The sequence below is a fragment of the Seriola lalandi genome, unplaced genomic scaffold (assembly GCF_002814215.2).
Source record: "Seriola lalandi dorsalis isolate HSWRI2012SDOR001 ecotype SW California unplaced genomic scaffold, Sedor1 jcf7180002054364, whole genome shotgun sequence".
In the NCBI taxonomy this organism is placed as follows: Eukaryota; Metazoa; Chordata; class Actinopteri; order Carangiformes; family Carangidae; genus Seriola; species Seriola lalandi.
The window spans coordinates 325,168-342,809 of NW_019524917.1; the positions used below are offsets into that span (position 1 = coordinate 325,168).

Consider the following 17,642-nt stretch of genomic DNA (forward strand, 5'->3'; position numbering starts at 1 on the left):
AGACTTTATTGGCGATGCCCCCCAGATAAATAACCACCAGAAAACCTATTTCAAAAGTGTGGCTGCATGGAATTTCTGTTATTTACACAAATGGAAATTCATTCTATTCGTTTAAAAAACGTAATTCTATGGGAAATTTGATTGCGGTTTATTGTATTGCACGAACTCGGGTTAAAGGAATATTCTAGGATAATATGTGTGACATTTAAGTGGAGCTAAAAATGGTAACTGCTAATGACATACATCATTACTGGCATGATCTCCCCCAGTTCTGATAATTATGATCCTATAAATACATATGACACCATCATATAATGACAGCTTTCAGTTTTCTAAATCAATTAAATAATTCTGTCAGTGATGCTGTTTTGCTTTGCTGTAGATAAGCAATAATCATAGGCTGCCAGAATTACTTTTATTCCTGAGACTTTATTTGACATACATGGCAGCTTACATCAATAATATCTTCACACACCATGTGTCAAAGGCAGTTGCATTTAGAACTCCAGTCATTAGCGCTGCCAGCCCACACCTGTTCCCATAAAAAACTCACTTTATGCATGCTGTGACGCCCCTCACACTGTCTTTGAGGTTGTCCTTTCCAACCTCAGCAGGCAGTAGGTCGACATGTGAGGGTTATCAGCTGATGTTGTTCACCTGAGCCTTGTGCTTATACGCTCTCTTCCAACTGCTGATATCCAATTTCTATCAAGCTTTTGCCTCTGCACATACAACACCTCCACACCACATCACTCATCCATGTGCTGCTTTCACTAATCTCGCTAATTTTCACTCTCCATAGTTGTAATAAATTGTTTTTTACTATAACCTTTTGCATGGACTCTTTCCTTATCATATTCCCTGAGCCAGTCTGTGACACATACTAAGGTCATGCAAGGGTAATAAACTATAGGCATTACAGCACAAATCAAATGTTTCTACTTAATTTTATCACACTCTTTGTGATTATGGTTTTAGGCAAATTGCCTCACAAATTAAGACGAAGACATTTGCTTAATTAATTCTGGTCATATTTAAATATTTAAATTTTGTGCCACCTCCTGGCAGAAACAAAATGTCTCAGAGCAGTTGCACTGGGTATTTCAGAAAGAAAATATATGTAGTGCACAGTGGGTTGAGTAGGAATATAAAACCCTCTAATTTACAGAAAGATAATTAGGCTGGGAAGCTCTGAGCATTGTGTGGTAACTCATATTTCAAATCCTTGGTGGCCTCGGGATGCAATTTGATAATGATGACTTGAGGTTACTTTACTGATATAGCTACTGCAGAGGGACATGTATGCAATTTCTTTCTTTTGAAAAGGACATTTTGTGAAGTGCAGGCTGCTCCAAATCACAGTGGTGGATTAATGAGGATAAACTGTCTCACAGGTAATCCTTTACATTCTGCCCATTGGCATCTCCATATAGAAGCTCTTGCCTCAGGGAGTATTACTTATCTGTTATGTGCAGATACACAATGTCATTTAGACTACTCTAAGCTGCAAACCGCTGAACTATTTTGGATTACTGTCAAACCAAATATTATTTATAAATAATAAACCAAACAACAATTATAAGACAACCTATGTGCTTTTTTGATTATAGTATACTGTAAGCAAAGCTAGCTAGAGCCAGCAGGCAATTAGCATAACTTACTGCAAGCAGGGAGAAAAAGCTAGCTTGGTTTATTAATCAGTGAGCCATATAGGTGCTAGCAGATGGATATCAATACCATTGGACAGAGCCAGATTAGCTGTTTCTGCCTGTTCCCAGTCTTTATGCTAAGCTAAGATAACCATCTCCTTGCTCTATCTCCATGTTTAGCCTAGCACAATGACTGAGGGTGATAAAATCCATGAACCAGCCGCTCACCAATTATGTTATATCTCTTGCTTACAGTCATTGTGCTGAAGCTATGCTAATCAACTGCCAGTGCTAACTGTAGCATTCAAACACAAGACTATCAGTGGTCTCTTCCAACTCTTGGTACAAACAAGCATTTTTTAAAACTTTTTTTTTTTTTTTTTTTTTTTTGCCATAATTTTTTTAGCACAACTTGTCAGTGCTGTAAAGTAACTAGGTTTAACATTTACTGTACAGGAAGTACAAGCACCAATATGTGAGTAATTTCACTTTAAGATGCTTTGTATTTATACTCGATACATTTCAGAGGGACATATTGTTTATGTGTTTTCCATATTATCATGTAAAATATGATGCATTGATGTAGATCAGGTTAAGTAGATTGGGTCCATCTCAACTGGCTGCAAGATTTGAAAGGTATTTACATGTTCTTGTATCAATAATTAAAATCAAACAGAATAACTGATAACTTGATAATATAACCCTCTAAAAGGAACCAAATGCAAAATGAGTACTACTCTACTAATACTTGAGTAAAATCTTGAATGCAGGACTTTTATTCGTATTTTTTTACATTATGGTATCGCTGCTTTTAAAGGCTCTGGTTCCACTACTGCTAATGATAAACCAGCAAGGCCAGATTTGGTTTTTGAAACTAAACCAAAGACGGACAAACAACTAATGAAGTGGAAATGGAGTTCAAATTAATACATGGCAGAGGGAATTGAACACAAAGTGTATTCAAACACACACAACACACAATCCAATATTGTGCATGCATGAAAAGGTAATACATCCTATGTATGCTAAAACACAGGGTTGATCTGAGTGTAGCTGTGTAGTTTCATGTTGTCAGCATATAATGTGAAGGGTAGCTACTTCTTTAGGTAATAATGGGGGGGGGGGGGGGGGGGCGCACTCCTGTGAGTAGACCTTTGAAGTCTCACACAGGCAGCCAGGGAGCTGACTTCAGGCAGCAGACGCAGTTAGCTATCCCAAAGCACCCAGAGCTGTGGTGGTGCTGCTGTGATGTTCATGCTGGTTCCAACAGCACATTAATCCCTTCAGCAATTGACACCACTGCTGGGACAGATCCGCCTCTGGGATGGTTGCTGTCAATAACTATTACTTGAACATTTGTAATTTGTGTGCATCAAAAATAGTTCCTACACAAAGTTTGGCTAAAGTTAAAAGAAAAGAAAAAATAAAAAGTATCTGACGACAGAAAAAAAAACATGTATTGTAAAGAAATATCAATTCTGTGTGTGTTTTTGTGGGTTTTATTTTGTGAACTGAGAAATCAGAATGACTGATGATTAAGTGTCTGGTATCACTGACAGCACGGGAACAGACTTGCTCGTAGGATATATAAATGGATAATGACATGGAATTTTTAACAATCAATGATGTTCATTTCAACAACAGTGGAACGCTTGAGAAATCTGTTTGAGAGTACATTTATATTTCTTATTTTGTATCGACAGCTTCTCTCCAGTTTTAATGTTTACAGATGCACATTGTGAAATACAAAATAATTACAGCTTGTGAATCTTTCTTATTTCTCCCTGAGGATGAGTCACACTGATTGCTGTTTCACCGACTGAAGTCAAGGAAGTCAAGGATGTAATTGCTAAAATGCTGAAGGTAAGAGAGAGATTGATTTTTCCCCAGTAGCTAAGGTGTGTCCTTTAATCTTCAGGCCACTGACATGATTAATCAGTGGAAACTAGAGTCATTTGAAAAGGCTGGAAAATTGCAGAATTAGATTTTCTGACTCATGGACAATTTTAGTTTCACTGTCTGTTCAAAAGAAGTTTCAATCCAGAGTAGCCTCACTATGTTTCCCTTAAAGTCCTTATTAAGAAACACTCACATGCAACTTTCAAGTTATTTTGTTTCCACTGCTGGAGGTTTTCGAATAAATACTGTTCAAAGTGAGATTTTTGGAGAAGTACTCTATGGTAAAAAAAAAAATATTATAAGTCAAGGTTCATAAGTGTGATAAAAAATTATGAATGTCATTTTAAGAATAAATGGAGAGTGTGCAACAGAAGGGCATAGCTGTCACATCAAATATAAAAGGAAAGCGTTCATATTGAGGCCATCATCACTCTTAAACTGGGACAGTGTGGCTGCATTTCAACTGCTCATCTTCAACATTTTGGGAATACACTGGTTGAGATTTTGATTAGCGAGTGGTCAGACGGGCAGAGTCGGCTCATTTTCAATACTGATGAGTCAACATTCAACATTCAACCGAAATATGAAGCGTTACAAAGTGGAACCAGTTCAACCAGAGAGCGACGTCAGGTAATGCTGCATTCCATTGACCTCAGGAATGACATCACACTCGAGTTGACCACGTTCCAGTGCAACATGTCAGAAGCTTGTTAATTGTTGTTGCTTTCATGTTGTTATAATTGTCAGTAATTGTAGTTGAAAACAACTCATTACGCAGTACACACTGTAGCAACATGTCCACAGATAAAGGTTGGACAGTATTGTGTGTGACACAAATAAGACAGAAATGCTAATAAACAGCGCCTTTGCCTATCAACAAACGTAAAGCTTCCGAGAGCAGCCATATTGGATTTTGAGGTCAGGGGTTGGTTTGGTTGTTCCAACTTTCTGAGTCAGAAAAATTCCAATCTCCCAGTTCAAATGGAACGCAACATAAAACTACGAGCCCACAGAGACATTACAAGATGGCAATACAGAGAAAGGTCAGTTACCTACTGTAAACAACATGTACAGTATAAAGTCAGCACATGCATTTTGATAGACGCCCTGTTATAAAAAGCAGTAATCATGTTACAAACAATGAAAACCAGTTGGCAGTGAAATCGCTTTTCAATCTTCAGGGTGTGTGCTGCCGCTGTACCTTATTTGGTGTTCCTGTGAGAGCTGCAGATGTCTCCTCTTCACTAATAATGCTTTGAAATGGTAGTTTGTGCACCACTGGCACAAATGTGAAAAAAGAAGGCTTAGATGGCACTCCTATTGAAACCTGTAAAACAGAGAAGAGAAACAATATGTCCAAATGTTACAAGCGCTTCGTAACAATTTCCCAGTCATTTCCCTTCAAGGTAAACTGACACTTTACTGACACTTGGTAAAAACAAGTGTGTCTGGAGATTACTTATAGTAAATGATGAGTCAAATATAATAGGACTGTTAAAACACTAGCTGTGGGGCTCTCCATATAATCTCTGTTTCAGTCACTCTCAAAATGTCTTCTTCTCACATCTGAATAACACTGAATTTCATATTCAGAATATTTGATTTCTCTCTGCTACTCAGGGTTATGTAACTATAACCCGACACTGATGATCCATCGTCACACACATTCGCAGATTAGGCAGTTTAGCACCCTGCAGCTCAAAGCCTTGACACACCCTCACTCAGTGAGGAGTAATGAGCTGCAATTAAATCAGCTCAGGTCTGCGTGTGCTGCAGGCACCTGACGTCTTTTACATGTGCTGCGCTGTTAGTTTTCGTGAACAAGCGCTTAAGTTATGTAACTGAAACTCTGTGTAAGTAAGACAAAGATGCTCCTTTGTTTTGAACAAAGGCTCTGCAGACTGAAACTTTGACAGCTTTGAAATCCAAAGACCTTTCCCACTGCAGGGTCAGGGATAACAACGTGTGACTTATTTTTGTTTCCACTTCCATCTGCCTGATTCAGGAGCAAGTTCATTGGAATTAAATTTCAGCACAGCCCCTGAGGTGACACTAAATGCAAGTGACAGGTACTCTTGCAGAGCTGGTGGCAGTGCTGTCGATCATGATTGGTCAAGATGATTTTCTCACATAATAGATTACATTACAGCAAGAGGACAGCAGTAGCCACTCCTCTCTCTCACTCCTGCGTCTGTATCAAATACTGGCTGGACCAGCAGTGCAGTGGACACAGGTTTGGGTAACAAACTGGCCCCAGCAGCGCCATGGATTCAGTAAAGACTGTTTGTGCATGAAAATGTGATAGATACAGTGTGATAGATGCTCTCGCCAAAAAAGTTAAATGCACATTTCCCAAAAATGTCATCAAACACCGCACCTATCCCACTGTTTGCATCTGGTTCCACCTTTATAGAGTGGCGTCTTGCTTCATGGCTGGTTTATGATATATTTACATCAATTTCAGAGTGATTACAATACAGTGAAAGCTCCACTGGCATGTAACATACATGAAAGGCATTGCTATAGGAGAATAATGTTTTTAAAGCATCCATTAACCTATACAGCAACACTTGACACCCAAAACTGATGACTAGACCTTGGCCTCAGGATGTCATTTTTTTGCATGACTACTAAAAGATGAAACAGCAGAAAAAGGACTTATGTCAAACTTCTCCACATCAGTGTTGACATCATAAAACAACCCCTGGGAAGCAGGTCCAACCTTGTTACTGTTTGCAGAGGTGACCTTAGAGCATCCTCTCAGCTTTTTCCTGAGCCTGTTTAACCTGGTGACTCCATCACAGCATTTCACGCTATCAGCAATAATGGGTCGATTCTCACTGGGGCCACCCATGCTGTAAATGTATGGGGAGGCAGATTCACAAATTGTGGTGGGTAAATGCTTCACCTTCATATATGTAAGACAGTACATTTCTGTGTGATTATGATCTTGAAGGAAGTCATTAAAAAAAAACTATATCTTTCCAAATACAAGGCTTACATTAAATTGCAAAAAGAATGCATGTCAATAAGCATGGAGAAGTGAGCGGAGCCACACTATATGTTAAATGAGATAGATGCAATGCAAAGGCTTCAATTTGTTAAGATAGTGTCACAGTTTGGGTTCAATGGCTTTTTTTTTACATTCTGGTTGTGTGGAAACATTTCCTATTTATTTCTACTGCAGCAATCAAAGCACACACTCATCAAAAGCACTTTCGCTGCTTACTAATCACACTTTTCATCTACACGGTGTTGTCAGGTCATCTGCAAACTGCAAACTGGAGGGTTAGGGCATTGAAATTTCCCTCACTAATCAGTGGAGGTTATTGTAGCAGATACTTGAGACTCTATTAAAAATAGATCACACAAAATCTCTGCATGTTGATGTAGACACAGTTGAAGAATTAGCATATTATTAAGTTGTGATCCACCTTTCATCTCAGTTTCACTGCCGACAAAAGTTCAAGCAGCCAGCTCAGATCTTATTAAACATGTGGCAGGTTAAATACAGGAAGGGGATGAGAAGCGGCTGCAAAACAAAAAGATTACCACAATGTTTACAAATCAGGTTTCTCCTAGAACTTCATTTTAAAACATAAAAGTTGTATTCATTATTTGAATGACATATTGTGGCTCTTGCTAAAATGATTTCAGACTTTCTTTTTTCTTTTTTTTTTTTTACATAATTTCTTACATTATACATCATGTAAAATAATCACATGCAGGTTTACAAGAACGGTTTGACTGCACTCGATGAAAACCAGAATGTGGCAGTCCATAATAAGCACTAGCACTAAGCACATTACAATTTTGAATGTGGGAGGCCGATTATATCTGCTGTGTGCTCAAAAGCATGGCAACTCAACAAGTGGAACACCACTGCTACTTTACAATGCTGTGTGTTCTTATATTTTGGGGTGCTGGGTCATTATAACACGTCACATACTGTATAAAGGTAAAACCACTGAGTTAATGAAGTGCACGCATTACATTTGTGTGTTTTTGACATATTTAACCTACAAGTTCAGATGTAGTCCCAGATCTGACAGAATGATTCATGAATGTGTAATGAAATGTAGAACAATAAATAAAGCGCACCTATTCTAGTGAGGGGCTGGCTCACAGGTCATAAAAGTAAAGAGAAAAAAAAGCAGCACATCCATGTTAGTTATGCAATACCTCAATTTTAAATTCTATAAAGCAAGGCTGTAGTTCTTCTCATTCTTGGTGTATAGGACAGGCATCTCAAATCAGTTCAGAGGGCAATAAACATGAACATAGAGAACATAGAGATAGGCCGTTCATAGCAAAGAAAAGCCTCTGACCTAAACGGGCCCATGTGTTCTACCAGCTATTACAAACTAGAGAAGCACAGAGGAAGAATTACAAGGAGGGAGAAAGAAATGTCTGGATACTGACATTCAAAATCAAGCACAAGGGAAAAGTCTTATCCGCTGTCAAAACAAAACTATTTGCTTTGAATGTCAAAGTTAGCTCCAGATGTTACCTCTCTCCAGGACCATAATGTTGTTGTTTTGTACCAAGAAGATCACATTTATTCAAAGTGAACGTGTACTTTCTGAATTCAATCATATTATACATTCATCAGGGTTTTTAGACTTAAGATTTCTGTGGCCAGAAACAGGTAAATATATAAATGACTCATGCAGCAATAATTAGTTTCTAAGACACTGGTGGAATGAAACTAATATTATAACATTTTCCACTACATTTACCTCACCACTACAGTTACTGGTTAATATAATGAGTTTATAAAATATGAGATACAGGTAATACAAAGTAGGTAATAGAATAGTTAAAACAGTTAATAGAATAGAATAGTTGATAATAGAATAGTTTTTATTTCACATTTTGAATGCAGGGCCTGTCATTGTAAGGGAATTTTTTTTTCTTTTTTAATTGCGGTATTACTTTAGAAGAAATGCATCTTTCATAGTAAAGAATGTGAGTACTCCTTCCATCACTTTCCTTAAATACATGCCACCCATGTTTGTTGTGACATGACACCCACTTTCTGAGCCGTGAGAAGGTTCACTTTTACTTTAAAGGGCCAAGATATCAAAAGGTACCAGAGCATCTGTACTCAGCTATAAATAAAGAAACATAACAAATGCCTTGGCTAAAAATAATCACGTGCCGGCTTATAAACTTGTTTATGTATTTATGTTCTTATGTAACCTCCCTGTTTGCCTGTCCTCTGTAGTCATAGCAGAGTAAGTTTATACTGTGAAAGGTTAGAGAAGAGCGTTTCCTACTTGCCCATTGGAGCCCTCTTGAATGTTAAATCGCATCGAGTGTTGCCGAGGTCATGCCGTCCTCACAGATCACATTTCCAACCACCACTGGTTCAGTGTGCTACATATCGCCTCGCGGTCTGCGTGCTCTCACTCAGTTATTTCTTGTGGCATGTCAGACCTGTCCCAAACACCGAATACAAGCAGCACTAAATCATTTCCTGAAGCAGACCACCCTGTGTGGGGGCCCTTTAAAACGGACACTCATAAACACTGACCAACCAGACAAATATACTTTAAGGAAACATGCTACTGAATGAATGCAAAGGATGCTGTTCCTTGTGATAAAGGTTGTAATAAGCGTCATTATTATTCAAATTTAGCTCCTTGTATTCATTAATGCTGCATTGTATTAAAAAAAAGACTAAATCCAGCTTTAAGTAGAACTGTATACTTTGTAAAAGTTTTACATTAATTATTCAGTTCAGTGTCTTGAGATGAAGCACATAGCTGTGCAGAAATAAAGCACAATAACTGCTGTAAAGCTGTGCTCCACAGATGTTAAAATCTATATACGAGCAGTTCACGTTGTGTCCCAGTAAAAGCATAAACGGTTGGGTGTGTCACTTAGTAAAGAGTTTAATTACAGACAAACACACAGCCCCTCCCTCCAGAGTTGATAAGGCAGGCAAATATAGCCCACTGCCAGCTGCTACTGAGCACATTGGGTTATCTCTCCAGATTATAAACAAACCTTATGAAGACAAGTCTCAATGCAAGACAAAAACAACAAAAAAAAAATGCATGATGATTTTCAATAGCAGCACACTTATGGTTAACTGTTAGTGTGTTGTTTAACATCTCAGAATTACTCACATACTTTCAAGGCAACAATTTCTGTGATTAAGATATGTATAATGGATCATGATGGTTATCTAAATGACCTTACAGTGCAGTGGTAAAAAGGGGAAAAAAATATCATAAAAGTGAACATTTACTTATTTACATGCAATTTTCATGAATTGTTAACAATAATATGCATTTACATTAATTCTCATAACCTGTAGTTTGTTTCTGTGCATTTAAATTCGTCTGAGAGCAGTTTTGGTAGCCATTATTCATCCGAGTGTGACAGGAAATAACAGGATAAGTATCAGGTTGCTGCACAGACTGTGTCTATGTGTTTATGTGTGTAAGCCTGGAAGGTGGCAGCGGGTTGTAGAGGGCACAATGGGGGGGTTAATAGTGTTGATGGATTAAAACCAAATTCTTTAACTGGTTTCATTTTCTGGCAGGATTTAGCTTTGAGTTAAATCCTCATTTCAAAACAGAACATAAAACCATATAGAAAAGTGAATGCAGGTCAGTGATATTACTTAAGCCTTTCAACAAATACCCAGCAAGAGCTTTTTCATTTGGTACATGTTTTCAAAAGAAAAATTACTTTTTCCAAACCTTCTTACCTTTCCCAGACTCTTATTCAAAATGTCCATTTCTGCTTCAAATGCCTCTCCATCCAGACGTGTCGCATGTGTCCAGGCTTCGGAAAACTTCTCTCAGGATAAATGTTGATCAGGGCAGATACGGAAAGCAAGATGCCCCCTCTTCAGCACTGTCTCCCGAAGTTCAAAGAGTATTACTCTTGGTGTGTGTATCACCCTGCAGATTTCCTTTTATAGACACATAATAGCCACAAATAGCTTGCAGACAGCAGTCAGCCTGCTGGGCACCAGTAACAATGTTCACACTGGGAGCTACAAGCAACACAGCTCTGTGTCCCCGGGTGGGAAAAAAAAAAGCCTCAATTGTTCTATTTAATTTTTTCTGAAATAATCTCTCACATCTTATATCTCAAAGGATGACTTCAATTGTGAATTACTCCCCAGCATGAGTTCTTCATATATATATATATATATATATACAACCATAATATGACATGGTTGCATGATGCAGAATACATAACCAATTTTCTTGTCTGACCGAGCTCAGATCAAAAATGAGAGGTGTGGATGATTGTATTGATCGGACACTGAAATAAGGAAAATAAGAGCAGTGGAGAATAAAATAATTTGATCTACAGTATCTGTGTCTTTCTCCACCAGGGTTACAGATGTGACAATTAACTCATTATGATCTTAAATATTCATGAATGTTTCTTCTTTTTTTTGGTATTTTATGGTGAAGCTTTAGTAAGTAAGTTAACTGAATAGAGGTAACTGTTCGAATGTTGAAAGCTCAATGTAGGTGTCGTGGCAGGATAAAAAAATGCAGATATTTGAAAAGATTCTAATTTTCAGACAGTATAGATTATGTGTTTTTCAATGCAGCACATTTTTTGATATAAATAACATAAGATGTTCATTTAGCCTGCGGATGATCTAAACCCTTGCCAGCCCGCAGACTGATGTGGCCAAATCATCTCAGCATGTTCCCAGTAATTAGTTATCAGGCAGCTTGTAACAAATTCATTTATTTGCGCGTTTGCCACTGCATTGACTTGTCTGTTGCTTTATCAGTGAGTGAAAGCAGACCTCTGGAGTGGATGTTAATCCTTTAAGTACACTACTTTCTTCATTCCTGTCACAGCTGTTCTTGTCTATTTCCACCCCCTGACTCCCTCCCCCCGTCCGTCTGTGGCAGTCGCACACAGGGACAATCACAGTAAGACAACACAAGCGCATGTTCCCCTTAATTTCACATCTGCTGTTGCATACTGTAAGGAATATTGTAATTTTGAATTCATTCTGAGTGGTTCAGGATAAAAAAGCACCTGACAAGTGCCCGAAATGTTAATATGTAAATGCTTTTGGGCAACAAATCTTAAGCATCTTGATAGCAACAAGTCTTAAATTATAACCCTAAAGCACTAAATGGTTGTCATATAATCCTGTTTCCCCAGATTAAAGTCATTTATTTTCTCTGCTTTCTGGCATTTAACATTTGACACTTATTATTAGCTTTTAGCCTCGAGGAAATTCTGATACTGGAACATTCAATTTAGTCTTGTGTTAGTCCATGAGTGAACACCAGCAGAGATGCATCTCTAATGTCGGCCCTCTACTGTTTTGATGAATCTAGTTTTAATTATAATGTGTCCAAATGTGCAGCATTTATCACGACTTAACGAGATATTTGTCAAATATTAAAAGAAACACCTGCCACAGAGAAACAAAACTGGTTAGATCTAGATTTTCTTTCAATGAACAAGAAACACGGTGCCCTTTAGGGTTTACGGTTTGGAAGAAAATATTGTGAAGTTCCTTTCCTATGAAGAACATGAAATGCTTGTAGTTGGGTCGGGTCGGGTCAGTTATCCACCCTCTACAAGCAAAGATGGCCATTTTGGGCACAACACAATACAATACAGAGAAACATTTACTTTCTTACTTTACTTATAAATAAATTTTACTTACCAATATTAACAATGTGAGAGCTCCCATCAGTCTCAAATAAGGTGTCCACACACAGTTTGAACTGTAGTTACTCGAGTCCTGTAAATGAAACAGAAGTTTCCATTTAATTGACAGGCTGAAGTGTTTTTGAAAGGGTCCTGTTTGACAATACCCTGAGAAAAAACATTTATGTTTCTGGTAGCCAATCATCCATGTGTATCTTATTTAACATATACTGTAAGAATAAAAGTATGAACGCAGTAGTAGATGAACAATAGAATTTTACTAGTTTGAACATAACCAGCAAAGATGATATTTAATAAGAAGCTACAGCTAACTGCAGCTTGAGTCTCAATTAAAAAAAAAAAACACCTGCTGCTAACCTAAGAGTATGAAAGATGAAATGCTGAATGATTCATGCTTAGTAGTCAGAGCAGAAGCCTGATATTTGCTGGTGCCAGTGAGGGTGAAAATGAAACCTTATTTCACTCTGTCAGATATGCTAATGGCTATCATTAGCCTAGCCTAGGTTTTAGGACTCATTCCTGTGGCATTCTTTAGTTGATTTAGGTAATCGTTTACAACATTAGAAAAACTCCATGTCAACTGTATGTAATGGCACAGGCACACTAAAATATTAATCCCTTACCCCTCACATTTGCCAGTAGTATTGCTGCGCTAACAATAGCTACCTACCAATTCTGGTCTGCATGTGTTTAGTAAACTAATCTGTTTTCTATCACAATCAAATCTGCCAAGAGGATAATGCAGATCTGAGTTGACCCAGCATTTTCCTTCATTAAAAGATTAAAACTTAGTTCCACCTCCATTGGCTGGTGAGAGTTGATGAGAAGTTGGCAGTTTGAACAGATGGTTAAAGGATTTTTTATTTTCTTGGGGAGGACTTGACTCTTTCCCCTCTTTGCTCTTTCCTTCAAAAAGCAACTCTTAGATGTTTTCATCACAACATATAAATTATTTAGTTTTCTTTGACATTTAAATTCAAGACATTGGATGCATCACAGTGAAGAAGTGCTTTATAAAATAAAAAGATAAAATAAAAGACATGTGTCATTACACCCCCCCACCCTAAAATGGTTGTTTCCAGCGCTCATTCAATTATAGTTTGTTAGCCAGCAAAGTTTTTCCACACTTTTTCCAGACATTTAAATTGTCAATGCTGTAACAAAGTCGATTTAAGGTAGATTTTGTCAGTCTCAACCATGAAGCAACCTTTCTGACAAAACTTTTATGACATTATTTGCAAGACTTAAAATCACTACAGTGGATTGAGTCATCCAAATTTATGCTCATGCTCCTCAGGTGGTACTCCCACTGACTTCACATGAACACCTCTTGAGACAGACTCATACCTCACGATAGGAGCCTGACCTGCCAGTAATTGACTCTGAATTGAATCTCGCACACAAGATGTGCTTTTCAACAAGTTGTGTCCCCAGAGGAAATTACAACCTCAAATACCTGTTACACTGACACCTTTCTGACACACTGTTCATTCAAGTTAGTGTTTTTGCAGGACTCTTTTGTACTGAATTGCAGTATACCATGCAGGAGTGAATGTCATTGTGTTCATCCTCTGCACATAGCCAGTGTGCAACATCAATATGGATTTGTCTGTCCTGTCACTCAAAGAAAAATAAAGCCCCTTGGAATAATATATTTGCACTTTATTCAGGAAGTGAACACTGAACAGTTAACTCTTTTGAGAATATAAAAGCTGTGAAATAATACAAGGCAGGTATTAACATCTATACTTTGTACATTCTAGGCTTTGGATGCAAGATTATAAATTCTTCCAGTGTTTTTTTTTCTTCTTCTTCTTTTTTTTAAGAAACATTTCTGCACAGTGCATAATCTCATGAGTGTAAATACAGCAGGTGTGAAAGACGCGAAGCAGAGTTCCGTCTGTCTCTGAACTCTGCAGGACTCGGACTCCCTGCGGTGCACTCACTTCAGCCATGTGGCATTTTATCTCAGTACGGACTATAAAAAGTTCAAGGGCCTCACATTGTCATAGGCAGAGACGCTATTTACCAGCACAGCCATGGCTTACAGTACAGTGATGTGAAGTAGAGGTAGCCAGCAGAATTCATTGTTTAATTGACTGTATGTAACGTTATGTCATGTAGCCTATTTCATTTGGACATTAGAGAACGGTCTGCTCACGCTTTACTGTTCAGTGTAGTTACACAGGCAAAACTCTGTAGGTTTTAGTAGTAAAAATAAAGTCGTTAAGTTGCCCCATTCTTGCAAATGACTTTAATATCACCAAATACTATTAGCAGCAGTTGAATCTGATAGACAAAAAGCTTGACAGTAAAAAACACATTCCAACAGTAAGCTTTCAATTAATCCTCCACAGTGTCATCACTGAAAATGCGTCAGTATCTAAAAAAAAAACAAAATATCTGGGTAATAACAGTCTGTGTCCTTCATGAATCTCCACTGTAGTCAGGGTGGATAGAAAGCGCTGTCAAAACAGTCAGTGTGTGCGCGTCTGTTAGGAATGTCAAAGTCGTGTAGCATATCCCTGCCGGGGCTCTGTGTCAGGAGCTCCACATCTTCATCTGAGGTAGAGGGATGAGTGAGGATGATCCGCGGGATCTGTCAGATGATTGCCAGAGAAGGCAACAGGATTGGAAAAGGAAAATAAGCAGGTCATCATTTGATATGTATAAGCAGTAGTGATGTGAAATCTCAGAAAAAAATTATGTGATACAATTATTAGAATTTGGAAAAAGGCTAAAATGAGGTGATTTCATTGTGAGATAATATAATGGGCGCTTTATCCTTTTAAGGGATGAGAAACCTGCTTACTGTCATTGTGTGCTTGCCAACTTGAAGCAAATCATTTTTCATTAACGCCTCCGCCTCAAGTTTAGATGAGGTCCTATTCAGGTCACTCTCCAGATCAGACTGCAACAACAGAAAGACACGAAGGAAGAGTTTAAGAATGAGGGAAAGTATATGTTTTTTTTGAAGGCATAATCCACAAATGGCTTGAGGCACATTGTAAAAACAATGGTGAAAGTGTATTCTGATTGTGCTGCGACTTGCTTAAACCACCCACAATGCTGTTGCCGTTGCAGACAACCGCCTCAATCTTCTTGGACAAACAGTCCTCCGCGCTCTCCGTCTTGGGCTGTTTGCTGCAGAGCTGCAGTCCAGTCACATCCTGAGGATCCTGAAGCTCACGCAGGTCACACACCTCTCGAGGTAGCAGCCTCTCTCGGAGTACCTTCATCTTGATACAGCTCCCGGCATTCCTGAGGGCACTGACCGCCTCGTGGTGGGTCGCTCCCTGCATGTCGAGGCTGTTGACCTGGATTGAACATGGACACGTTAGTAAGGGCACGAGTCAGATGTGAGGAATTGAGTCACAAACACATACACATAGCATAGGGTCTCTGATAATGGAATATCTATCTATTGCCACTACAGGCACTAATCAATTTTAACCTATCAATGTGTGAGTCTAGAGATTGATTTTCAATTTTTATTTGCTATTTTCTATCTCTGAGCCTCGGGTGTCTTGCTGGTCTTATGATGCCCCCAATTGGTCATAAAAGGAACAACAGCAGGAAGAAGTCGAGCTTTACAATGATATTCCAACAGCCAATATAAAGTGTATGTATGAGATTTCCAATCAGACAACAATATTTCACACGTCGGCTTTATAGATTTTACAGCCAGTGAATAAGAAATCATGAAAAGAGATGACAAACATCAGAAAAATGATTCCCCTCCTACCTCCAGCAATCTGTCTCCAACATGGATCCCTGCCTTTTCTGATGGCCCCCCTTTTGTTACTCTGGAAATAAAAATGCCCTGAAAGGGAATGAATATATATTATATACATATACATCATATTGTATGTATATATATATATATGTATATATATATATATATATATATATATATATATTTATATGTATATTTATGCTACATTTTCTTGAAGATGAACGTGCACTTGTAGGAGTTTAATCAAGAAAAACCAAGGAGACCATCAGAGGATCAAGACCGCTGCTTTTCATTATCCTCGTTCAAACGAACAAGTATGTTGCAAGAGATTGAGTAATGCCGGCTCCTCTGCACCAGCACTCACCTCATCATGGTCTTTGTAAGGCAGAGAGCCCTTCCCACCGGCAATGCTGATTCCCAGACTACCCCTCTGGCCAGACACTTTGATCTGCAACTGAGAGGAAATTGTTTCATTACAAATAAAAGGCTAGAATTTATATGCAGCTGAGATCTGACTGGAGCAAAACAAAAGTAAAATTAGCAACAATTTGCCTCAATGAACAGGCTTTCCTGCAGTGTCTAGTGCGACCCCCCAGAAATAATTTGACATTTATGAAAGATACAGTATGCAGTTACTCTTAATGGCACTTGGGAGATGAATGATTCCTGAGGAGGGGTCTTCTCTGTCACCGAAGAAGATTTCAGATGCCCTGTGATGGAGGAGACCTTTATGTTGTGGACAGGGTCTCCTTGGAGACCGGATCCAGCATTAAGAGCTCTGTGATGCTGAAATGTCCTGCCCTCTCGGGTTTCACCTCTCTGAGGGAGAAACCGCCGTGGTAAGGCATCGCTCTCAGACAGCTGGCCTGTAGCGTCCTGATAAGAAACGAGTGGAAGCTTTTACTGTGTTGCCTGCAAGATACACCAGTGCAGCTTTATATTTAACTTTGAAATTACTCGCAGTACATTAGCAAAAGGAAAGACAGAAACATTCAGACCATACTTTGGTACATAATATACAATAACAAATCGGGAATAAGTGGAAACCTGCACCAACACTTGAGGACTAGCTACAGTGGAGGTGCCAATAAAAATGAGTTTCCCTATATCAAGAGAAATCAAGATAAACAATATGAAATGGCTACATTGAGAAACCTGACCTCCTCAGGTTGCTTAATTTCCTCTGCGTCCTTGTCTGCGCCGGAGCAGTGACCACACACACTGTCGCTGGCTGGGAACAGTTGAGGTCCCCCCTGCAGACACTCTTTGTTTGCCACCCAGCTGAGGCCTGGGGTGGCCCAGTTTTGGCTACTGGTCCTGGGGGACGGGTTAGTATGAGGATTTCTAGACTCCTGGAGATAGTCAGAGGACACCACCTGTTGCTGAAAATTTAATTTCAAAGTAAGACCTTGAAGGAAATGACTAGTGACACTGACGGATTAGTGGTGAGTGAGTATTGTGAAATCATCCCCTTGAATGCAAACGTGAATTGGCCACTGACGAGAGAGGATGAAGAAAGAGGGAGCAACGTGTTTCCTCTAAGCTGATCCTGGGAGGGATATCATGCTTGCCAGTAGAGCAGTTGATAATCAGTTAACACACTAATAAATTCCTACTTGACTATTCATAACGCGTGCTTACTTTCTGCACCAGGGATCATTACTGCAGAGCGTAATTGTAGT

The 17,642-nt window shown here is 38.8% G+C and overlaps 2 protein-coding genes across 8 annotated transcripts in view; both read right to left on the reverse strand.

Annotated features, from left to right (window-relative positions):
- mlip (muscular LMNA-interacting protein) overlaps nucleotides 1-10,459 on the reverse strand; it is a 28,957-nt gene extending 18,498 nt beyond the window's left edge. For 2 of the 7 annotated variants that reach the window (XM_087174573.1, XM_087174572.1), the window contains exons 1-2: nucleotides 8,828-8,987; nucleotides 4,750-4,875 (exon numbers count right to left, since the gene is read on the reverse strand). In XM_087174573.1, the coding sequence (XP_087030699.1) occupies nucleotides 4,750-4,875; nucleotides 8,828-8,863 (162 nt within the window). In that variant the 5' untranslated portion in view covers nucleotides 8,864-8,987. Of the gene's footprint in view, nucleotides 1-4,749; nucleotides 4,876-8,827; nucleotides 8,988-10,269 lie in introns of those variants that run through there. The other 5 variants (XM_023408489.2, XM_023408488.2, XM_087174575.1 and 2 more) reach the window with 5 other exon arrangements.
- A 4,004-nt stretch (nucleotides 10,460-14,463) lies between these two features.
- LOC111656693 (uncharacterized) lies at nucleotides 14,464-17,393 on the reverse strand (the record flags this gene model as incomplete). The annotated part of the gene is made up of 7 exons (XM_087174566.1): nucleotides 14,464-14,823; nucleotides 15,037-15,135; nucleotides 15,290-15,541; nucleotides 15,970-16,047; nucleotides 16,325-16,414; nucleotides 16,597-16,836; nucleotides 17,121-17,393. Coding segments are annotated over 7 exons (1,185 nt in total), but the record flags the coding sequence as incomplete, so codon positions are not given.
- Between the last annotated feature and the right edge of the window lie 249 nt (nucleotides 17,394-17,642).